Source organism: Salvelinus sp. IW2-2015, linkage group LG26 (assembly GCF_002910315.2).
Source record: "Salvelinus sp. IW2-2015 linkage group LG26, ASM291031v2, whole genome shotgun sequence".
Classification (NCBI taxonomy): Eukaryota; Metazoa; Chordata; class Actinopteri; order Salmoniformes; family Salmonidae; genus Salvelinus; species Salvelinus sp. IW2-2015.
In genome coordinates, this window is record NC_036866.1 from 15,297,496 (window position 1) to 15,322,689 (window position 25,194).

At 42.8% G+C, this 25,194-nt stretch overlaps 1 protein-coding gene across 1 annotated transcript in view; it reads right to left on the bottom strand.

The window, feature by feature from the left end:
• Window positions 1-4,261: 4,261 nt before the first annotated feature.
• LOC111952952 (synaptic vesicle glycoprotein 2B-like) overlaps window positions 4,262-25,194 on the bottom strand; it is a 38,096-nt gene continuing 17,163 nt past the window's right edge. The window contains exons 3-13 of the mRNA XM_023971990.2: window positions 17,749-17,929; window positions 16,791-16,942; window positions 16,124-16,257; window positions 15,724-15,813; window positions 15,491-15,604; window positions 15,295-15,383; window positions 8,289-8,453; window positions 7,881-8,014; window positions 7,356-7,556; window positions 6,909-7,068; window positions 4,262-6,467 (exon numbers count right to left, since the gene is read on the bottom strand). Of these exons, the coding sequence (XP_023827758.1) occupies window positions 6,284-6,467; window positions 6,909-7,068; window positions 7,356-7,556; window positions 7,881-8,014; window positions 8,289-8,453; window positions 15,295-15,383; window positions 15,491-15,604; window positions 15,724-15,813; window positions 16,124-16,257; window positions 16,791-16,942; window positions 17,749-17,929 (1,604 nt within the window). The 3' untranslated portion in view covers window positions 4,262-6,283. The remainder of the gene's footprint in view (window positions 6,468-6,908; window positions 7,069-7,355; window positions 7,557-7,880; window positions 8,015-8,288; window positions 8,454-15,294; window positions 15,384-15,490; window positions 15,605-15,723; window positions 15,814-16,123; window positions 16,258-16,790; window positions 16,943-17,748; window positions 17,930-25,194) is intronic.

A 25,194-nucleotide genomic window follows, 5' to 3' on the forward strand; every position in this document is an offset into this window, starting at 1 on the left:
GGACCGCAATACATGTCATGTTGATATGATTTTCAGTTTGCTTCCATATGGCTGGTTTCACATTCGTCTCCAGAGATCATAAGAAAAATGTGTATTGTGTGTATTTGTGTATTGTGTGTATAAAATGTGTATTTACAATCCCCTTCTACAAATGGATTAATCATTCTCTATAGATCTTATGAAGTTATAAATTACAGTTCCATTTACGCGCGCTTAACTCTGGTCGGAATCTGGGCCTTTGTCATTATAGGGTTTGGTATGTAGATGGGTGAAAAAAATCTATATTTAATCCATTTTGAATTCAAGCRGTATGAATCATTTCTGAAGGCACTACACATATCGCCTACAGCATGGCAGTTTAAGACCACAACATGAAGAGCCACCAGATCGTAGGGTGTACACTGGTGGTCAGTTTAGAGCAGGGGTAACTCTCTCACAGCCAAGGTGTCACTTGGCACCTGTAATGAGCTCAGCTAAAGACACAGCCACTGTTCTCTGGACTGTGTGAACCAGTAATGGGAAGTCACACCCCACGTGTAACTGGGACTAAAGAGATGATCAAACATAATTAAGGCCTTTCATAGTTTGCTGTGATTGAGAAACATGCKACAGTATGCTGACACTATGAGATAGTATAACGGACTTATTAAATAGTATGCAACAGTCGTTATATTTTATTAATGTTATATTTATTATGTGGATATTTTCACTTTGAAGGACCAGTCCTGAATCCCCTACTAACCCATATATATATAAAAAATTACAATATGAGGAATTTCAAAATAGATTGTGATTTTATATGACCAGTTAAAGAACCAATGAGTTGCCCACCTCATGCACTGGGACTGGGGAGGTTTGTGGGGGTTTTCCTCACACAATCATGTTTATACTGAAGCCTGGTCGTGTTAACTCATACACAACACATCTTGACCCTTGGTGAACATGTCAATATCACTCAATTCCCTCTCTTATATCAAGTAAATGTAAAGTTTCAGTGTGTGGATGGAATTTCTAGATAAATAATGTCTAATGCACACTGTAAGCAACCATTTTCAGTTATATGTGACCATATATCTCAATATAACTAACTACAATTTATGATGCACTTTTGAGAGATGAGATACCAAAGACTTGAAAAYGCTTGTCACATTTCAAGTATCACARTTTTACACAATTGCTAAGTGCCCCAAGTAGTGGCTCTCTATAACAGTATGTCATTATTGTGTACATTGTATAATGAAAACCCTGTTTGGTGTCTATACCCAGCTGCCCTAGCCCTGTGTGACCCTAGACTAACACTGGTGGGGGCTAGAGGGGCCTTTGGGGGAGAGCATTGCCGTGGGAAGTAGGAGTGCATAGGGTGCTGCAGCGCACACTGAAAAATCGGAATAAAAATAATGGACTGTCGTTTCTCTTTAATTATTTGAGCTGTTCTTGCCATAATATGGACTTGGTATTTTATCAAATAGGGCTATCTTCTGTATACCCCCCTACATACTCTACAACAAAGCTTTCTTAGTGTCCAACCAGTTTTCTCTACCCTTAGCCTTGTTATGAACACCTCCAAAACAAAGGTCATGTGGTTTGGTAAGAAGAATGCCCCTCTCCCCACAGGTTTGATAACTACCTCTGAGGGTTTAGAGCTTGAGGTAGTCACCTCACACAGTACTCGGGAGTATGGCTAGACGGTACACTGTCCTTCTCTCAGACCATATCAAAGCTGCAGGCTAAAGTTAAATCTAGACTTGGTGTCCTCTATCGTAATCGCTCCTCTTTCACCCCAGCTGCCAAACTAACCCTGATTCAGATGACCATCCTACCCATGCTAGATTACGGAGACATAATTTATAGATCGGCAGGTAAGGGTGCTCTCGAGCGGCTAGATGTCCTTACCATTTGGTCATCAGATTTGCCACCAATGCTCCTTATAGGACTCATCACTGCACTCTATACTCCTCTGTAAACTAGTCATCTCTGTATACCCGTTACAAGACCCACTGGTTGATGCTTATTTATAAAACCCTCTTTGGACTCACTCCCCCCTATCTGAGATACCTACTGCAGCCCTCATCCTCCACGTACAACACCCGTTCTGCCAGTCATATTCTGTTAAAGGTCCCCAAAGCACACACATCCCTGGGTCACTCCTCTTTTCAGTTCACTGCAGCTAGTGACTGGAACGAGCTGCAACAAACACTCAAACTGGACAGTTTTATCTCAATCTCTTCATTCAAAGACTCAATCATGGACACTCTTACTGATAGTTGTGGCTGCTTTGCGTGATGTATTGTTGTCTCTACCTTCTTGCCCTTTGTCCTGTTGTTTGTACCATGTTTTGTACTGCTACCATGTTGTGTTGCTACCATGCTGTGTTGTCATGTGTTACTGCCTTGCTTTGTTTTTGTCTTAGGTCTCTCTTTATGTAGTGTTGTGTTGTCTCTCTCGTGATGTGTGTTTTGTTCTATATTTATATTTTTAATTTTTAATCCCAGCATCCGTCCCCGCAGGAGGCCTTTTGCCTTTTGGCAGGCCGTCATTGTAAATAAGAATTTGTTCTTAACTAACTTGCCTAGTTAAATAAAATAAAATACCTTGTCACAACACAACTGATTGTCTCAAACTTTTAACAAGGCACACCTGTTAATTGAAATGCATTCCAGGTGACTACCTCATGAAGCTGTTTGAGAGAATGGCAAGTATGCAAATCGGTCATCAAGGCGAAGGGTGGCTACTTTAAAGAATCAAAAATATGACTTTTTTAAAAATTGTTTAACACTTCTTTGGTTACTACATGATTCCATATGTGTTATTTCATAGATTTGATGTCTTTACTTATTATTCTACAATTTCGAAAATCGAAAAAATAAAGAAAAACCCTTAAATGAGCAGGTGTGTCCAAACTTTTGACAGGTACTGTATATATATAAATAATACAAATAAAAAAAATAATCACAAAAGTAGTGAAGGTAGTGAAAGTACTGGGCCTTTAATAGTCCTGTATTAGCGGACTGATATAGCCATCTGCAGCGCGGGCCCAAACTGTTTCCCACAGCTATGTGGGAGAGGCCAGTGGCCTGTGGGGTAGAGGCAGTGGCCATTAGCACCTCATAGTGAAAGCTAGAGCCCGAGCTAGCACCTGTCCTGTCCCCTCCCCATGCCCCCAAAACCTTCAGCCAGCTTGACATGGCCCGAGCCTTGCCAGGGGTGCACAATCAGCACTCACTACATCCAGAGTTGTCTAAAGCCGTGAGTCTAGTTCTCGCCATTAGAGCCCTGTTTGGGGTTTTAGAGAAGAGCAGTGATGGATGTTCTCTAGATTCATATTTGTAGCAGTTGACCTCTATTATGTCAGTCAATCAAATGTATTTTATGAAGCCGTTTCTACATCAGCAGTTGTCACAAAGTGCTATACAGATACCCAGCCTAAAACCCCAAAGAGCAAGCAATGCAAATATAGAAGCAAGTGGCTAGGAAAAACTCCCTAGAAAGGCAGGAACCTAGGAATAATAGAGAGGAACCAAGATAGCACGTCCAGTTCAGCAGGTCAGAGTTCCATAGCCACAGGCAGAACAGCAGAATTGGATCACAAGATTAAAAAAAATAATCTTAACCTTTATTTAACTAGGCAAGTCAGTTAAGAACAAATTCTTATTTACAATGACAGCCTAGGAACAGTGGGTAAACTGCCTTGTTCAGGGGAAGAACAACTGATTTTTACCTTGTCAGCTCGGGGATTCGATCCACCAACCTTTTGATTACTGGCCCAGCGCTCTACCTGCGATTAAGTATAGGTGTCTAATATTGTTAACATTAATTAATAAATAGCAAAAGAAGATCGATTTATTCATTGTTAGCATTCTGTCCCAATCTACCTATAAATATTCACAGCTCCCATTTTTACTCTGCTTTTGGACCTGGTGTCCTGATGTTGTCCCTGGTGAAATAAGTTGTTTCACACCTCTGGTAGAGTAAACAGCACCACCCCCTCCCCCCCTCTCCAATGCTCTGTGTTGAGAAGTACCCCCCCACTCAAAATAGGTGAAATGATGGGACCCCTGAATGGGTTCTATGCTGACTCAAAACATCTCAACCAAGCGTAAGAGAGCATGTTTCTAATTCAGAATGAACGGCTGGTGTGCAGTTCCTCATGTTCCTATTTTACAACTTTCATATCACTGTAGAAACCTGAATCAACCAGGTCTGTCTACCACTCTGTGGCCTATTACAGACTTAATGCCAAGAAGAACAAACCAACCATCGCTCACAGTACACTGATAGATTTATTTGATTCGTTTCATCTTTTCACAGTCACAAAACCCCAAAACAAAAAATGTATGCAAAATATTTTTTTCCACGACAGACAATATTTTGAGATAAAAATATAAAAACAAAGAACAACGTATGGCTTTCTGTTTTACAAAGATGCAGACACAAACATGAATGCACCCAAGAAGTGTATTCATAAGCCAATCCCTTGATAACAGTGATGCTGCAGCTCAAAAAGATGCTTGAGAAAGAAACAAGCTTTTACTGAAAACACAACTTACGGCTCGACAGAATCCTTGCATTCAGTTAAGGCTGATTACTTCCCGCAGCTCAATTGATAACAGGTATTACACAATGTATTGGCAATAATTGTGTATACCTCCATATAATGGTACAGATGTTCTATAGACTAAAGGTAACCAAACCTACACTTTGAAAAAGGATAATTCAACATCACCTTTATTCTTGTTTTGTAGCTTTTTCTATTTTGAAATATGTTATTGTGTGAATATACTGTAGATACAATAAGGATAGTCAAATGCAAAATAGTGTTTCAACAGCAAAGCCTCAGTTTGTGTAACTTTTCGATTGTTAGTATGACAGAAATAATTGGCAAAAGTCTTGTTTTGTATTGGAAAGAAATGCAATTGTCTCCACAATACTTGACAAAAACAGCTAAGAAATGCTTAAACTAACTAAAGTGATTGTTAGTTCAAGCCGGTACAGGCTACAATCCAGTCAGTTATTTACAGTGACACAGACAGTAATCATCATTCAGACTACTTGCTTTTTGACCAACACATGAAAAAGACACAGAAACATTACTAACATGCAACTCAGTCAACAGTTAGCAGTAACAGCACTGTGTGCTTCACTGAATCTCCCATCACCAATAAGAGCATTTCCTCCACATATTTTAAAACTAGTTTTTTTTCATATTCCTATGTGGTACCACTTCAACAGAAAAACTAAAGATGTTGTTGCATAGACAACACAAATAAACCACAGCCCAAGTGAGAAACGGAGAACATTTACATCAAGCACACAAACACACTGTAGGACCAAACAGTTTGCTGAATGAAGTTGCAAGTTAGATTCAATTGGAAAATTGGAATGCAAAAATCTAAGAAGAAATAGATTTATTGTGGTTTGATTGCAGGTGCATATTCAGCAGGATTACATTTTCAGAGCATGTCAGAAAATAAGATTAGAATGGAACGGCCAAATAAGTTATCTCCTCAATTTGATGGAGAATACTGCAGTAAATTGCTGTTGTATGCTGTTCCCTAAGTGGCAACCTACTGAATGTACCTATGGTTGATGGACTATAACCTCAAACACTCAACTAAAGGTAATTATTCAAAAATACAGTATAGATGTGGTGAAGGATATTTGCTGTCCTCCCACTACATACTGTGGGTTGATTGAAACACAAGACGAGAATACATGGAGGGAATGCTACACTACAGTCAATATAGTTTATATTTTGGAGAAAAGGTAGAGTGTTTGAGTTGAGAACTATTCATTAAGGCAGGGCCAAGATTAAAACAACATAATTTTAGCAAAACAAAACAGTACCTGAATTCAAAATGGCACTGGAGAAAGATTCCCTTGACCAGAAATCTGTTTCTGGTTACCAGTCTCCATCAAGAGGTTTACATATTTTCCAATTCTTATCTTGTGTCTCAGGTCGACAATATCGTACATTAATGGGGCAAACTATGGTTTTTAGACCAATAGATAAGGAATTAGAGAAAAATTCCCATTTAGTCCCAATAATAATTTAGATTTTTGGAGTTGATTTTAAAGCATTTCACTCCAAACACATCATAACTAGTGAGACAGAACAGACAATGAAGAACACTGTTAGTTAGCATGTAATTAAAGGATCTCTATGTTGGTGGAACAAACTCTTGTCAGCTCCAGGTGGTTACAACCAATCTTGCTTAATGCCTGTGTGTCTCAGAGGAACTCCGCCTGTAAAGGTGGCTCCTTGCTCCTGTGACCTTTGACCTCCTCACTGGAGGATCTTCTCCCGGGTCTCGGGCAGCTTGAGGGCCACCAGACCTCCACACACCAGAGCAGTGCAGGAGAGGAGGATGGGGACAACTTTGGTGACCCCCACAAAGGAGGCAAAGATGGAGGTGCCCAGGATGGCCGCCAGCTTACAAAGAGCATTCAACACCCCAAACGCTGTGGCTCTGTGGGAGGAGGTTAGGGACATAGGTTAAATACACCACAGGGGACACAGTGGTGCAGCTGTCTAAGGCACTGCATCTCAGTGCAAGAGGCGTCACTACAGTCCCTGGTTCGAATCCAGGCTGTATCACATCTGGCTGTGATCGGGAGTCCCATAGGGCGGCGCACAATTAGCGTGGTTTTTGGCCCGGGGTAGGCTATCATTGTAAATAAGAATTTGTTCTTAACTGACTTGCCTAGTTAAATAAAGATTGAATTTAAATGATTACATTTTACATCCATTTTATTCAGTAACTGATGATAATGGGTTGACATACTTTCAACAGTATAAAGCAAATCATACAATATCATATCAACAATCTATTTCCAATAGGCACAATATAATAAATTAGATGGGCCTAGCTAATACATTCATGTCTGATTTCCAGATTGCTGTACTGTACCTTTTGGAGGCTGGGTAAAGTTCCACTGTGATGACCTCAATGCCGTTCCACGCTGCCACGCTGACCCCACAGAACAGACACTGCCAGGCTATGATGGCCGCCTGACTGAAGCTCAGGAACAGGAACAAGGTGCAGCCAGCTGAGATCAGCATGGAGAGGCCTGCAAAGGGAGGAGCAGATTGGGCTCACAGTAGGAAGCAGTGAGCTCAGTGGCACTGGCACATCATGTGCAGAGGGAGATGGAGCCGTGATGTGTGCGGTAAGATTCAATCACACTTCGATGTTCCTTGATCATATTTCAAGGCTCACACCCATATAAAACTCAATGCTCATACTTTTCTCATCTGCCTATCTACACTTGTCCTACCTGTCCATTGTAAGAACCAATACAGTTAAAATCATAGAAACCTATTACCATTGTACTTTGTCCAATACAGACCAACTCACCTATGATTTTAACCCTGCCTATCTTCTCCATGAACAGAGCTGATATGATGTTGCCGGGTAGAACAGCCAGGGACCCCAGGAAGCTGACCAGGTAGATGAGCACATCGTTCTCCTTGTCGATGTCCAGGTGACAACCCTTCTTATTATGGAGGAATGTGGTGTTCTCCAGCCTACAGTCTATGAACCTTTCCTCATACAGATCTGGAGGAAACGTGACAATGCCAACGATATAACATAAATAGTGTTCGTGGATAAACATTAATGGCTTTGCAATTCTCAGTCCACTGGTCAATATGTACTGTCTGTTTTCAGTGAAATATAGCAACGGTAATTGATGATTTTGAAATGCATTACATACTGCATTGTCATTATACTTCATTCATTCATATTGAGCAGGACTTGATTTTTGCAAAAGTTCAATCTCTGTTTAACCTTTTTTTCATTTTGGAAAGTTTCCAAAGGGTTAAACTTGTTAACAATGTGATGCATTGGTTGGCCTACTGTAACACCTCCAGCGGCTCCCACCTGTGTTATAGAAGACAGTGGATCTGATGGTGCAGTTCTCAAACATTGTTTCAGTGGACTCGATGTCCTCAAAGTAACAATCTTCAAACAGTGAATCCTCAAACTTAACAGACTTCATCTGTATGTTGATAAACCTAAAGGGATGGAACACAAAAGCAAAATTCCTGACTTTTTGATGACTTGGCATATTACATGCTAGAATGACAGACAGCACTATCCTTCCTCAATATTGTCTGTATCATTTTGAAATAAATAATACGTGCCATACTTACATAGAATGATATGTTACATTGTGATATTATCAAGAGACATGACAATGATAAATTACTGTTGTAATACAGTATTACTAGGTGTTGCTGTGGTGTAGTACTTAGAAGGGCCAGAAGGTGGAGCATGGACATTACATACTTGTCATTGATGTATTCTCCCTCTCTGTGGATCTGATTCTCCAGGGAGAAGTTGAAGTGGAAGCGTTCTACTCTCTCTCTGTGGAACACCTTGACTTTGGACTCATACTCCTCTTGCTGCAGGTATTTGATCATGTCAGGGAACCACACACCCAGTCCATAGTAACTGAAATACGATGGTATCAGCGTTATTGGACCACAGTAGACAACATTAAAATACAGTATTTTGGCATCCCAAATGGCACCCTATTCCCTATATAGTGCACTGCTTTTGACCAGGGCCCATGGGAGGAATATGGTGCCATTTGGGACACAGACTGTATCTACAGCTGCACACAGTGTACAATCTTTCCTGTTTAGCATCACATATATTGTACATATACAGTGCCTTTGGAAAGTATTCAGACCCCTTGAATATTTTGACGTTTTGTTACGTTACAGCCTTATTCAAAATGGACTAACAAAAAAATTACATTGTCAGCAATCTACACACAATACCCCATAATGACAAAGCGAAAACAGGTTTTAGAAATTAACAAATTTATTACAAATAAAAAGCAGAAATTCCTTATTACATAAGTATGCAAACTCTTTGCTCAGAGCAAAAAGGTCGAAGGAATTGTCCATAGAGCTCCGAAAGAGGATTGTATCAAGTCACAGATCTGGGGAAGGGTACCAAAAACATTTCAGCAGCATTGAAGGTCCCCAAGAACACAGTGGCCTCCATCATTCTTAAATGGAAGAAGTTTGGAACCCCCAAGACTCTTCCTAGAGCTGGCCGCCCGGCCAAACTGAGCAATCGGGGGAGAAGGACCTTGGTCAGGGAGGTAACCAATAACCCGATGGTCACTCTGACAGAGCTCTAGAGTTCCTCTGTGGAGATGGGAGAACCTTCCAGGAGGACAACCATCTCTGCAGCACTCCACCAATCAGGCCTTTATGATAGAGTGGCGAGATGGAATCCACTCCTCAGTAAAAAGGCACATGACAGCCCGCTTGGAGTTTGCCAAAAGGCACCTAAAGACTCTCAGACCATGAGAAACAAGATTCTCTGGTCTGATGAAACCAAGATTGAACTCTTTGGTCTGAATGACAACCGTCACGTCTGGAGAAAACCTGGCACCATCCCTATGGTGAAGCATGGTGGTGGCAGCATCATGCTGTGGGGATGTTTTTCAACGGCAGGGACTGGGAGACTAGTCAGGATCGAGGCAAAGATGAACGGAGCAAAGGACAGAGAGATCCTTGATGAAAACCTGCTCAGGACCTCAGACTGGGGCGAAGGTTCACCTTCCAACAGGACAATGACCCTAAGCACACAGCCAAGACAACGTAGGAGTGGCTTCAGGACAAGTMTCTGAATGTCTTTGAGTGGCCCAGCCAGAGCCCGGACATGAACCCGATCGAACAGCTCTAGAGAGTGTCAGGTTTTGGCCAAGACTGTTCGGGTTTTGGTCACTAGATGTCCCCATTGCACCTTTTTTGTACCTTTTGTTTTTCTTGCTCTAATTATTGTTTGCACCTGTAGGTCATTCCCTTGTTAGTATTTAAACCCTGTGTGTTCCTCAGTTCCTTGCTCAGTGTTTATAAGTTAGCACCCAGCCCCAGCCCAAGCCTTGTTTTATACAGATATTTCTCTTGTTGGATTTTCCAGAGGTTCTCTGGTTTAGTTCTTGTGTATTATTTGAGTAGTCTTTTGAGGTTTGTTTTTCCCTGCTGTTTTTTACCACTTTGTGGAGTTTCTTTTGTATTTTGGAGGATTTCCATTTTGTGCCTCTTGGCTTTATTTTTGGACATTGTGGATTTAGTTTCTTTGCCTGAAGATTTTGTTCTTTAATTAAACCACCATCTCTAGTACTGCTGTGTCTGCCTCATCTTCTGGGTTCTGACGATTATTAGTGACTGTTTCTCGCACCGGGTCCTGACAGAGAGACCTGAAAATAGCTGTGCAGCAACGCTTCCCATCCAACCTGACAGAGCTTGAGAGGAACTGCAGAGAAGAATGGAAGACACTCCCGGAGGGGATGGCTGCCGTTTTACAGGCTCCTAACCAACTGTGCTATTTTGTTTTGTTTTTTCACATTGTTTGTAACTCATTTCGTACATAATGTTGCTACTACCATCTCTTATGACTGAAAGAGCTTCTGGACATCAGAACAGCGATTACTCATCTGGAACTGGACAAAGATTTTTTCTTTAATGAGTGCACCGCAAAGGATATACTGCTCTGTCAAGACAAGGCCCAAATCCCAGTCATAGGTGTGAAGAAAGACAGAAAAAAGGGGGGAGGAGGACGGGGTGCCTTGTAAGAATTAGACGAGGAGTAGGTTAACCACCACTACCCTCTGTATTATTGGCCAACATGCAATCATTTAAAACAAACTGGACGATGTACGATTAAGACTATCCTACCAACGGGACATTAAAAACTGTAATATCTTGTGTTTCCCCGAGACATGGCTAAATGACGACACGGATAGTATAGAGCTGGCTGGCTTCTCCGTGCATCAGCAGGACAGAGCAGCTACATCTGGTAAGACGAGGGGCGTGTCTATTTGTCAATAACTGCTGGTGAGCGATGTCTAATATTAAAAGTATCGAGGTATTGCTCGCCTGAGGTAGAATTCCACATGATAAGCTGTAGACCACACTATCTACCAAGAGAGTTGTCATATACAGTGGGGAGAACAAGTATTTGATACACTGCCGATTTTGCAGGTTTTCCTACTTACAAAGCATGTAGAGGTCTGTCATTTGTATCATAGGTACACTTCAACTGTGAGAGACAGAATCTAAAACAGAAATCCAGAAAATCACATTGTATGATTTGTAAGTAATTAATTTGCATTTTATTGCATGACATAAGTATTTGATACATCAGAAAAGCAGAACTTAATATTTGGTACAGAAACCTTTGTTTGCAATTACAGAGATCATACGTTCCTGTAGTTCTTGACCAGTTTGCACACACTGCAGCAGGGATTTTGGCCACTCCTCCATACAGACCTTCTCCAGATCCTTCAGGTTTCGGGCTGTCGCTGGCAATACGGACTTTCAGCTCCCTCCAAAGATTTTCTATTGGGTTCAGGTCTGGAGACTGGCTAGGCCACTCCAGGACCTTGAGATGCTTCTTACGGAGCCACTCCTTAGTTGCCCCGGCTGTGTCTTTCAGGTCGTTGTCATGCTGGAAGACCCAGCCACGACCCATCTTCAATGCTCTTACTGAGGGAAGGAGGTTGTTGGCCAAGATCTCGTGATACATGGCCCATCCATCCTCCCCTCAATACGGTGCAGTCATCCTGTCCCCTTTGCAGAAAAGCATCCAAAAAATGATGTTTAACCTCCATGCTTCACGGTTGGGATGGTGTTCTTGGGTTGTACTCATCCTTCTTCTTCCTCCAAACATGGCGAGTGGAGTTTAGACCAAAAAGCTCTATTTTTGTCTCATCAGACCACATGACCTTCTCCCATTCCTCCTCTGGATCATCCAGATGGTCATTGGCAAACTTCAGACGGGCCTGGACATGCGCTGGCTGGAGCAGGGGGACCTTGCGTGCGCTGCAGGATTTTAATCCATGACGGCGTAGTGTGTTACTAATGGTTTTCTTTGAGACTGTGGTCCCAGCTCTCTTCAGGTCATTGACCAGGTCCTGCCGTGTAGTTCTGGGCTGATCCCTCACCTTCCTCATGATCATTGATGCCCCATGAGGTGAGATCTTGCATGGACCCCAGGCCGAGGGTGATTGACCGTCATCTTGAACTTCTTCCATTTTCTAATAATTCGCCAACAGTTGTTGCCTTCTCACCAAGCTGCTTGCCTATTGTCCTGTAGCCCATCCAGCCTTGTGCAGGTCTACAATTGTATCCCTGATGTCCTTACACAGCTCTCTGGTCTTGGCCATTGTGGAGAGGTTGGGGTCTGTTTGATTGAGTGTGTTGGACAAGTGTCTTTTATACAGGTAACGAGTTCAAACAGGTGCAGTTAATACAGGTAATGAGTGGAGAACAGGAGGGCTTCTTAAAGAAAAACTAACAGGTCTGTGAGAGCCGGAATTCTTACTGGTTGGTAGGTGATCAAATACTTATGTCATGCAATAAAATCAAATGAGAGTACCTTAAAAATCATACAATGTAATTTTCTGGATTTTTGTTTTAGATTCCGTCTCTCACTGTTGAAGTGTACCTATGATAAAAATTACAGACCTCTACATGCTTTGTAAGTAGGAAAACCTKCAAAATCGGCAGTGTATCAAATACTTGTTCTCCCCACTGTATATTATTCATAGCCATCTATTTACCACCACAAACCGATGCTGGCACTAAGACCGCACTCAATGAGCTGTATAAGGACAAGACAATGCTCATCCAGAAGCGGCGCTCCTAGTGGCCGGGGACTTAATGCAGGCAAACTTAAATCCGTTTTTACCTTATTTCTACCAGCACGTCACATGTGCAAACAGAAGGGAAAAAAACTCTGGACCATCTTTACCCCACACACGGAGACGCATACAAACCTCCCTCGCCCTCCATTTGGCAAATCTGAAAATAATTATATCCTCCTGATTCCTGCTTACAAGCAAAAACTCAAACAAGAAGTACCAGTGACTCGCTCAATACGGAAGAGGTCAGATGATGCAGATGCTTCGCTACAGGACTGTTTTTCTAACAAAGACTGGAATATGTTCTGAGATTCTTCCAATGGCATTGAGCAGTATATCACCTCGGTCACCGGCTTCATCAATAAGTGCATCGAGTGACCGTATGTAAATTTCCCAACCAGAAGCCATGGATTACAGGCAACATCCGCACCGAGCTAAAGGCTAGAGCTGCCGCTTTCAAGGAGCGGGACACTAATCTGGATGATTATAAGAAATCCCGCTATGCTGTCAGATGAATCATCAAATAGGCAAAGCATCAATACAGGACTAAGATTGATTCCTACTACACCGACTCTGACGCTCGTCGGATGTGGCAGGGCTTGAAAAATATTACGGACTACAAAGGGAAACCCAGCCACGAGCTGCCTAGTTACGCAAGCCTACCAGACGAGCTAAATGCCATTTATGCTCCCTTCGAGGCAAGCTACACTGAAGCATGCATGAGAGCACCAGCTGTTCTGGATAATTGTGTGATCACGCTCTCCGTAGCCGACGTGTGCAAGACCTTTAAACAGGTCAACATTCACAAAGCCGCAGGGCCAGATGGATTACCAGGATATGTACTCAAAGCATGCGCAGACCAACTGACAAGCGTCTTCACTGATATTTTCAAACTCTCGGTGACCAAGTCTGTAATACCTACATATTTCAAACAGACCACCATAGTCCCTGTGCCCAAGAAGTGAAGGTAACCTGCCTAAATGATTACACCCCGTAGCGCTCACGTCTTTAGCCATGAAGTGCTTTGAAAGGCTGGTCATGACTCACATCAACAGCCCCATGCCGGAAACCCTAGACCAACTCCAATTCGCATACCACATCAAAAGATCCACAGATGATGCAATCTCAATCGCACTACACACTGCACTTTCCCACCTGGACAAAAGCAACACCTATGCRAGAATGCTGTTCATTGACTACAGCTCAGCGTTCAAAGCATAGTGCCCACAAAGCTCTTCACTGAGCTAAGGACCCTGGGACTAAACACCTCCCTCTGCAACTGGATCCTGGACAACACATCTGCCACGCTGATCCTCAACACTGGGGCCCCTCAGGGGTGAGTGCTTAGTCCCGTCCTGTTCTCCCTGTTCAGCCAAGCATGACTCCAACACCATCCTTAGGTTTGCTGATGACACAACAGTGGTAGGTCTGACCACTGACAATGATAAGACAGACTATAGGGAGGAAGTCAGTTACCTGGCAGTGTGGTGCCAGGACAACAATCTCTCCCTCAATGTGAGCAAGACAAAGGAGCTGATTGTGGACTTTAGGAAAATGAGKGCCAAACAGGCCCCCATTAACATCGACGGTGCTGTAGTGGAGCAGGTCGAGAGTTTCAAGTTCCTGGGTGTCCACATCACCAACTAAAGATCATGGTCCAAAGACAACAAGACAGTTGTGAAGAGGGCACGACAACAACTTTTGCCCCTCAGGAGACTGAAAAGATTTGGCATGGGTCCCCAGATCCTCAAAAAGTTATACAGCTGCACCATCGAGAGCATCCTGACCGGTTCCATCACCGTCTGGTATGGAAACTGCTCGGCATCTGACCGTAAGGTGGTACAGAGGGTAGTGCGTACGGCTCACTAAATCACTGGGGCCAAGCTTCCTGACATCCAGGACCTATATACTAGGCGATGTCAGTGGAAGGCCCAAAAAATTGTCAAAGACTCCAGTCACCTAAGTCATAGAGTGTTCTCTGTACTACCGCACGGCAATCGATGCCAAGTCTAGGACCAAAAGGCTCCTTAACAGCTTCTATCCCCAAGCCATAAGACGGCTGAAAAATTAATCAAATGGCCACCCGGACTATTTACATTGACAGCTGGTACTCGCTGTTTATTACCTATGCATAGTCACTTTACAAATGACCTCGACTAACCTGTACCCCCACACATTGATTTGGTACCGGTACCCCCTGTATATAGCCTCATTATTGTTATGTCATTTTCTTGTGTTACTTTTTGATTTGATTCAATATTTTTACTTTAGTTTATTTAGTAAATATTTTCTTATCTACATTTCTTGAACTGCATTGTCGGTTAAGGGCTTGTAAGTAAGTATTTCAAGGTAAGGTCTACACTTGTTGTATTTGGCGCATGTGACAGACTCAATGCTGTAATCGCTGCCAAAGGTGCTTCAACAAATTACTGAGTAAACGGTCTGAATACTTACGTAAATGTGATATTTCAGTTTTTTCTTCTTAATGAATTAGCAACATTTTCAGAAAAACTGTTTAAGCTTAGTCATTATGGGGAATTGTGTGTAGATTGATGAGGAATAAAAACAATGTAATACATTTTTGAATAAGGCTATAATGTAACAAAATGTGGAAGGCACTGTATTTACCTGAAGGCCATGGTGAACCAGATGATGGCCATGAACAGTGTACTCAGTCTCAGCTCAGGTCCCAAGAGAGAAGCAACATTCTTCAGCACCTGCAATGAAAACACAGCATAGTGACACATCACATACTAATAGCCTGTTGGTGTTAATGTTGGTCTCATTAGTAATGTGTTTGATTTCAGAACATTTTTGGTCCTACCAGTTTGCACAGAGTGAGGGTCCGGATGGCCCAACGCTGTATAGCCGTCCCTGTGGCACTCTGGATCTCAATGAACTCATCTTCCTGGGTCTTAGGAGCCTTGATGTGTGTCACCTGAGAGCAATGAAATGATGTTCACTTTGTTTCATTATATTATGTGAAGCTGAAAATGCCAAAGCAGCCCTTCAAGCACATGTTATTTAGTGGTCATCTGTGATGTTGTCTCTACACACCTGGAAGACCTTCTCAGGCTGGCCCTTTGCCCTCCAGTTGGTGTCATGGACATTCTTCAGGATCATCCAGGCCTCGTCATGTTTGGCATTCTGACAAAGACAGCCACATACTGTATTTCATGTCTGTGCGTTGTTCGTGTTTCGTATTATGTTGCGTTTATTTATTAAAAACACTCACTCCCTGAACTTGCTTCCTGACTCTCAGCGCACATCGTTACACTGTAAGTCAAAACCTCCCTATAGTCCACACATTTCAGTTGTGTGTTTTTAAACCAAATACATCTGCAAACTCGGTTTGGGGTTTTGTATGAAAATATTGTATGATCAACACAATATGTTAAAAGTCCTGAGTATTACGTTCCTGTACTGTTCATCTTAATCTTAAGGAAATAGATCTTACCTCCAGGAGGAACCTGGGGCTCTCAGGCATGAACATGAGCCCCACCAGGGAGGTGATGGCAGGCAGGGCACAGACCAGCACAAACACCCTCCAGCTGTGGAACTGGAACTCTGTCCCCATGCTGAAGCCCCAGCCTGGAACACAACACACAACCTCAGTCATTATCTCAGTCTAGAGCCCCAGCCTGGAACACAACACAATACAATACAGCCACCACACAATCATCATCCATTACCTGTGTCTAGACTCTAGAACCTGGAACACAAGCCAAATCACTCCCTGGGTCTATAGGTGTGTTTACAGACTAATATTAGGATTACAAATCTATCAGCCAGTTAATTAACCCAACACATATGCTTAGTCCAGTGGAGACTGCTGAGGTGAGGACGGCTCATAATAATGGCTAGAACGTAGCGACTGGAATGGCATACCATTCCACTTATTCCACTCCAGCCGTTACCACAAGCACGTTCTCCCCAATTAAGGTGTCGCCAACCTCCTGTGGCTTAGTCGTGTTACATTTCCATAACATCCAATGCAGGGACCGCTGTAGCTGAACTTGGGTGAACTTGCTTATGTCAGCAAGGAGGATGATATTAATCCCAGGTCATGGCTGCTATAGTAAGGGTTGTCTGTTGAGTGTTTAGTATGCAGTATTGTACTGTACCATAGTGAGGGATGATGCCCCAGGCTGTGAAGGAGGCATAGATGCCTCCCACCATCCAGAACATACACAGCCAGCTCAGGTGTTCCCCCCTCTTATCCATCTGAAGGAACTCTGAGAAGTAGGAGTAGACGATAGGGACAGAACCTCCAATACTGAAGGGAGATACAGAGGATTAGTATAGGAACTCACTGACAGATTTAGATTGTAGATTACACAAGATATTTGCTTTTTTATTTCACCATTATGAATCCAGGAAGTCCCTAGATGAATCATCTATTTTTCGAGGAAGAACAGACTTCTGTTCTTCCTGATTTCACAAGTATTATCCTGACATTATGTTTTTTTTTTTTTTTTAAAGAGTCCAACACTGATATTTTTCCAAACACAGATCACGGAGCAAGTTACTGGTCTGGTACTGATCTCCTAGCTTCATATAATCTTTGAATAGTATTTTTGTAATCAGGTAAGTTTCCGAAAGGTCAGTAGTTTAAGGTCAGTAGTTTGAGCTTCCACTAATATCCAACCATACATAGATACACAATAGTCTAATACACCATGCTCCTCCAGCTGAGGTCTTCTTTATACACAATGTTTTTGCATACGCTTTGACCTGATTCCGGAGTCAGTATGCAAAGCTTGCTTACATCCCTGTGGAACAACGCTATTCTGAGACAGCACAATGCTGCATTGTTGTAGGTGGAGGAGGAGAGTAGCTCTGAATGTGCTGAACATGGGAGGAAGTATAATTTAGCACAAGTCCTACAGTAACTACTGCCTCTTCCATGTAGCTTCTTCAGAGGCTGTGACTTTGTAACTGTTACGTTGTTCAAAGTATATTTTATCAGGTAGAAAGGATCATGTTCACTTGTCCTATAGCATCCCAGTCACAACCCTAATTCCTTCAAGTAGAAACTCATCCCTTGTTTCCCCTCTCTCTATAGACGGGGGTCTTTCTTACCCGATGCCGGAGATGAGCCTAAAGAAGAGAAAGAAGCCATATCCCTGGGCGAAGGAGGAGAGGAAGGCGAAGACACAGTTGATGGTGAGTGCCCAGATCAGACACTTCCGGCGGCCCAGTTTGTCTGCCATGCCTCCCCAGATGAACGCCCCAACCATCATGCCCAGGAACACTGTCAAACCTGCAGGAGAGAGAGAAAGGCAAGACACAGGTAGTAGCCAGCACAGGTACAGTTCACTAGCAGACATGTATCTAGTGATTTGAACTCAGTGAATAAAGGGGAAGGTAGATTCCACTCAACACACTTGAGGTAACCATACATTCTGGTGATGCGGTGTGCTTTTATGGATCACAGAACTGTATTTTAGGGAAACACCTTTGATGACATACAATATAGAGTTGTGTTTGAATGCTCAACAACTACCACAGCCTCAGCAGCAATGCTGAAACTGGATATCTGGACATTGGTGCCACTTTTGATGTTGTCCACCAGGAGACAGGCTAGTACATCCCTCCTGACAGACAGGCAGTGGAGGGCAATGTCCTATGGGCAGTATTGAGAAATCTCTCGGTGTAATACAATATATTTTAACTGAAAATACCCAAAAAACGAATAAAAACATTTTTGGAATAGTTGTGCATTTGTAAATATATTTTTGTACTCTGCATTCTGACTCATTCTCAAGGTTAGGTCAGAGATGTAAAATCGCGTTTCTAAGGTAACGACAGACAAAATGTATTTTTGGTCAAATTGAATAGCCTTGAATGGTATTTTGTGAAGCCTTAACAGGTATCATATTTCTATGTCATACCACTTTTAGGGCTTTAACCTGTCTCAAAAGAAACAGAACATTATTTAATGTGTGCATTTGTCCATCTCTCAACGCTTGACTGGAACACCTATTTTTAGCATATAATGAATGCTGGCATCAAGTATGACTTTTTGTTTATGTACGCTAAACGCTGACATTTGATATAATCATGAAGGTGTATGTGTTTCTGCCTCAGAAAGTACTGTATTTTCTAACCTTTGGTAATAAAGCCTATTAATTTAAGCCCCAGATAAGTACAGTTGAAGTACAGTTGAAGTTGGAAGTTTACATACACCTTAGCCAAATACATTTAAACTCAGTTTTTCACAATCCCTGACATTTAATCCTAGTAAAAATTCCCTGTCTTGGGTCAGTTAGGATCACCACTTTATTTTAAGAATGTGAAATGTCAGAATAATAGTAGAGAGAATGATTTATTTCAGCTTTTATTTATTTCATCACATTCCCAGTGGAAGTTTACCTACACTCAATTAGTATTTGGTAGCATTGCCTTGGGTCAAACGTTGTGGGTAGCCTTCCACAAGCTTCCCACAATAAGTTGGGTGAATTTTGGCCCATTCCTCCTGACAGAGCTGGTGTAACTGAGTCAGGTTTGTATGCTTTCTCACACATGCTTTTTCAGTATCGGCCCACAAATTTTCTATGGGATTGAGGTCAGGGCTTTGTGATGGCCACTCCAATACCTTAACTTTGTCATCCTTAAGCCATTTTGCCACAACTTTGGAAGTATGCTTGGGGTCATTGTTCATTTGGAAGACCTATTTGCAACCAATATTTAACTTCCTGACTGATGTCTTGAGATGTTGCTTCAATATATCCACATAATTTTCCTGCCTCAGGATGCCATCTATTTTGTGAAGTGCACCAGTCCCTCCTGCAGCAAAGCACCCCCACAACATGATGCTGCCATCCCGTGCTTCACGGTTGGGATGGTGTTCTTCGGATTGCAAGCCTCCCCCTTTTCCCTCCAAACATACCGATGGTCATTATGGCCAAACAGTTCCATTTTTGTTTCATCAGACCAGAGGACATTTCTCCAAAAAGTACAATCTTTGTCCCCATGTAGTTGCAAACCACAGTCTGGCTTTTTTATGGCGGTTTTGGAGCAGTGGCTTCTTCCTTGCTGAGCGGCTTTTCAGGTTATGTCGATATAGGACTCGTTTTACTGTGGATATAGATACTTTTGTACCCGTTTCCCCCTGCATCTTCACAAGGTCCTTTGATGTTGTTCTGGGATTGATTTGCACTTTTCACACCAAAGTAGGTTCATCTCTAGGAGACAGAACATGTCTCCTTCCTGAGCGGTATGACGGCTGCATGGTCCCATGGTGTTTATACTTGCGTGCTATTGTTTGTACAGATGAACGTGGTACCTTCAGGTGTTTGGAAATTGCTCACAAAGATGAACCAAACTTGTGGAGGTCTACAATTCTTTTTCTGAAGTCTTGGATGATTTCTTTTGATTTTCCCATGATGTCAAGCAAAGAGGCACTGAGTTTGAAGGTAGGCCTTGAAATATCTACAGGTACACCTCCAATTGACTGAAATGATGTCAATTAGCCTATCAGAAGCTTCTAAAGCCATGACATCATTTTCTGGAATTTTCCTAGCTGTTTAAAGGCACAGTCAACTTAGTGTATGTAAACTTCTGACCCACTGGAATTGTGATACAGTGAATTATAAGTGAAATAAGCTGTCTGTAAACAATTGTTGGAAAAATGACTTGTGGAGTGGTTGAAAACGAGTTCATGACTCCAACATAAGTGTATGTAAACTTCCAACTGTAGATATAAGTCATGTGCCCATTTAAGTACTGTACATCAGCGGCCTGCTTGACTATTGCAGATGAGAGCACTTTTCTATGCACTTTATTTGTACATCTAAACCATTACTCAGCTTACCTGTAGCCTATCAACCCAACCCTATCACTGGGGAAGAATCTCCCAAAAAGAACACATTTTACCACCAGCAGCCTGTGCCAAGTGCCAGCGCCTAGCATGGTGGCATGATGTCACTGCAGATGGCAATGCCATGGGGGGTGTGGGTGATGACTGGTGTGAGAGCGAAGACTCGGACCTGCTGTCAACGGATAAACATATGGAGATGAGGATCAATCCCCCTCCTCTCCCTGTAGAACAGTGACATTGCTGCCACTCTGCCTTCTGATTGGACAGTTTACATCCATTGAGTCAGAATGTATGCAGTGATCACAGTGAAAGTGTGAATTAGAGGCATCTCATATTTTAGTAGACCCATTGAGGCTGATTGATTATGGTTAGGAAGTCAAAATTTAAACCATTGAAGTAAATTGGAGCGTATACTGTACATTTGGACTGAAACATTGAGGGGCATTGGATAAACTGTAGATTAAATTACTGTAAAGAGCAACATTTAGGGCAAGATGAGATAGTGAATAACTAATAGGATACCTGACTGAATTTGTAATCATGCCACACTTAAACAGAAAAGCTGCTAAATTGTTCCTTTTAAATCTAGATGTTACACAAGATAATTATACCGAACAAAAATATAAACGTAACATGCAACAATTTCAAAGATTTCACTGAGTTACAGTTCATATAAGGAAATCAGTCAATTGAAATAAATAAATTAGGCCCTATTCAATGGATTTCACATGACTGGGAATACAGATATGCATCTGTAAAAAGGTAGGGGCGTGGATCAGAAAACCAGTCAGTATCTGGTGTTGGCACCATTTGCCTCATGCAGCGCGACTCATCTCTTTCGCATAGAGTTGATCAGGCTGTTGATTGTGGCCTATGGAATGTTGTCTCAATCCTCTTCAATGGCTGTGCGAAGTTGCTGGAACACGCTGTCGTACATGGTGAGTATGCAGGCCATGGAAGAACTAGGATATTTTCAGCTCCCAGGAATTGTGTACAGATTCTTGCGACATGGGATCGTGTATTATCATGCTGAAACATGAGGTGATGGCGGCGGATGAATGGCACGACAAAGGGCCTCAGGATCTCATCATCTGCATTCAAACTGCCATCGATAAAGTGCAATTGTGTTCATTATCCGTAGCTTATGCCTGCCCATATCATAACCCCACCGCCACAATGGGGCACTCTATTCACAACGTTGACATCAGCAAACCGCTTACCCACACGACTCCATACACATGGTCTGCGGTTGTGAGGCCGGATGTGAGGCCCGCCCTCCTTTTGGCAAATCCGACCATGACTCCATCTTGTTGCTCCCCTCCTATAGGCAGAAACTAAAACAGGAAGCTCCCGTGCTTAGGTCTATCCAACGCTGGTCTGACCAATCGGATTCCACGCTCCAAGATTGCTTCAATCACGTGGACCGGGATATGTTCCGGGTAGCCTCAGACAATAACATTGATGTATACGCTGACTCGGTGAGTGAGTTTTAAGGAAGTGTATAGGAGATGTTGTACCCACTGTGACTATTAAAACCTTCCCTAACCAGAAACCATAGATTGATGGCAGCATTCGCACAAAACTGAAAGCACATACCACCGCATTTAATCATGGCAAGGCGACTGGAAACATGGCCGAATACAAAACAGTGTAGTTATTCCCGCCGTAATTCAATCAAACAAGCAAAGCGTCAGTATAGAGACAAAGTGGAGTCGAAATTAAACGGTTCAAACACGAGACGTATGTGGCAGGTTCTACAGACAATCACGGATTACAAAAAGAAAACCAGCCCCGTCGCGGACATCGACGTCTTGCTTCCAGACCAATTAAACAACTTCTTTACGTGCTTTGAGGACAATACAGTGCCACCGACGCGGCCCCCAACCAAAGACTGAGGGCTCTCCTTCTCCGTTGCCGACGTGAGTAAAACATTTAAATGTGTTAATCCTCGCAAGGCTGCCGGCCCAGACGGCATCCCTAGTCGTGTCCTCAGAGCATGCGCAGACCAGCTGGCTGGTGTGTTTACGGACACATTCAATCAATCCCTATCCCAGTCTGCCGTCCACACATGCTTTAAGATGGCCACCATTGTTCCTGTTCCCAAGAAAGCTAAGGTAACTGAGCTAAATGACTACCGACCCGTAGCACTCACTTCTGTCACCATGAAGTTCTTTGAGAGACTAGTCAAGGATCATATCACCTCCACCCTACCTGTCACACTAGAACCACTCCAATTTGTTTACCGCCCGAACAGGTCCACAGACGATACACTCGCCATCACACTGCACACTGCCCTATCCCATCTGGACAAGAAGAATACCTATGTAAGACTGCTGTTTATTGACTACAGCTCAGCATTCAACACCATAGTACCCTCCAAACTCATCATCAAGCTTGAGACCCTGGGTCTCGACCCTGACCTGTGCAACTGGGTCCTGGACTTCCTGGCGGCCGCCCCCCAGTTGGTGAAGGTACGAAACAACATCTCCACTCCGCTGATCCGCAACACTGGGGCCCCACAAGGGTGCGTTCTCAGCCCCCTCCTGTACTCCCTGTTCACCCACGACTGCGTGGCCATGCACGCCTCCGACTCAATCATCAAGTTTGCAGACGACACTACAGTGGTAGGCTTGATTACCAACAACAAGACAACCTACAGGGAGGATGTGAGGGCCCTCGGAATGTGGTGTCAGGAAAATAACCTCTCACTCAATGTCAGCAAAACAAAAGAGATGATTTTGGACTGCAGGAAACAGGAACGGGAGCACCCCCCTATCCACATTGACGGGATAGCAGTGGATAGGTGGAACGTTTTAAGTTCATCGGTGTACATATCACCGACAAACTGAAATGGACAGTGTACGCAACAGCACCTCTTCAACCTCAGGAGGCTGAAAAAATGTGGCTTGTCACCGAAAACCCTCACTAAACTTTTACACGTGCACAATTGAGAGCATCCTGTTGAGCTGTATCACCGCCTGGTACGGCAGCTGCACCACCCACAACTGCAGGGCTCTCCAGAGGGTGGTGCGGTCTGCACAACGCATCACCGGGGGCAAACTACCTGCCCTCCAGGACACCTACAACACCCGATGTCACAGGAAGGCAAAAAAGATCATCAAGGACAAATAACCAGCCGAGCCACTGCCTGTTCACCCTGCTTCCATCCAGAAGGCGAGGTCAGTCCAGGTGCATCAAAACTAGGACAGAGAGATTGAAAAACAGCTTCTATTTCAAGGCCATCAGATTGTTAAAGAGCCACCACTAGCACAGAGAGGTGGCTGCCTACCTACAGCCTTGATATCATTGGCCACTTTAATAAATGGAACACTAGTCACTTTAATAATGYCACTTTAAGAATGTTTACATATCTTGCATTACTCATCTCATCATTATATACTGTATACTGTATCCTTCACTATCTATTCTTTAATATCCATTGCATCTTAGCCACTCTGTCACTGCTCATCTATATATTTTATACCAATATATTCTTATCCCATTCCTTTACTAGATTGTGTGTATTAGGTTTTGTKGTGGAATTTGTTAAATATTAGGTTTTGTTGTGGAATTGTTAGATATTACCTGTTAGATACTGTTGCACTATCGGATCTAGAAGCATAAGCATTTCGCTACACTCGCAATAACATCTGCTAACCATGTGTATGTGACCAATAAAATTTGATTTGATTTGGACATACTGCCAAATTCTCTCAAATGACATTGGAGGAGGCTTATGGTAGAGAAATTTGCATTACATTTTCTGGCAACAGCTCTGGTGGACATTGCTGCAGTCAGCATGCAAATTGCACACTCCCTCAAAACTTGAGACATCTGTAGCATTGTGTTGTGTGACAAAACTGCACATTTTAGAGTGGTATTTTATTGTCCCCAGCACAAGGTGCACCTGTGTAATGATCATGCTGTTTAATCATCTTATTGATATGCCACACCTGACAGTTGGATGGGTTATCTTGGCAAAGGAGAAATGCTCACTAACATGGATGTAAACAAATTTGTGCACAACATTTGATAGAAATAAGCTTTTTGTGCATATGGTAAATTTCTGGGATCTTTTTTTTCAGCTCATGAAACATGGGACCAACACTTTACATGTTGCTTTTATATTRTTGTTCAGTTTATGATCCATCATAACCTGTATCCTCTGAGTACCTAAAAGTTACATGACTCCACCCTATTTATTCAATTCAATTTCATTCAATAAAAAAAGAAAATGTTTCCCAGAAGGGCAATTACTTTGTCTATGTGAGTCAGTCTGAGATCTGAGGGCTACAGAATATACAGTGCAGTGAATAAAAGTTGCTCGTGATTGTGATTGCCAGAGTGTAGTTAGCCAAAGGGAAGTGAAGCAGCAGGCGAACAGTATGTATCCTAGACACAAGGTCAGTAGAGTGGCTATTGATCTCCTCTCCTCAGCCACCTGCTGACTCAGTCCTACCAACCAGTACAGCCTGCTGGGCTGCTGGGCCGCTGAGGCTGGGAAGGCTGGGGAGAGGGAGAAAAAACTGCCCTCTCATCCCAGATACTTGTCTCCTTGGACAGCTTCCACCCACAGGTTTCAAAGGTTTCAAAGTGGTGTCTGACTCTGAATTTCAAATCCACCACTGCACTAGAACAACGTGTCCGACTCTTCAAAGAAGTCCTATTCTCAACCCCATTTTCTCAAGTCTAGTTTGATATATCTC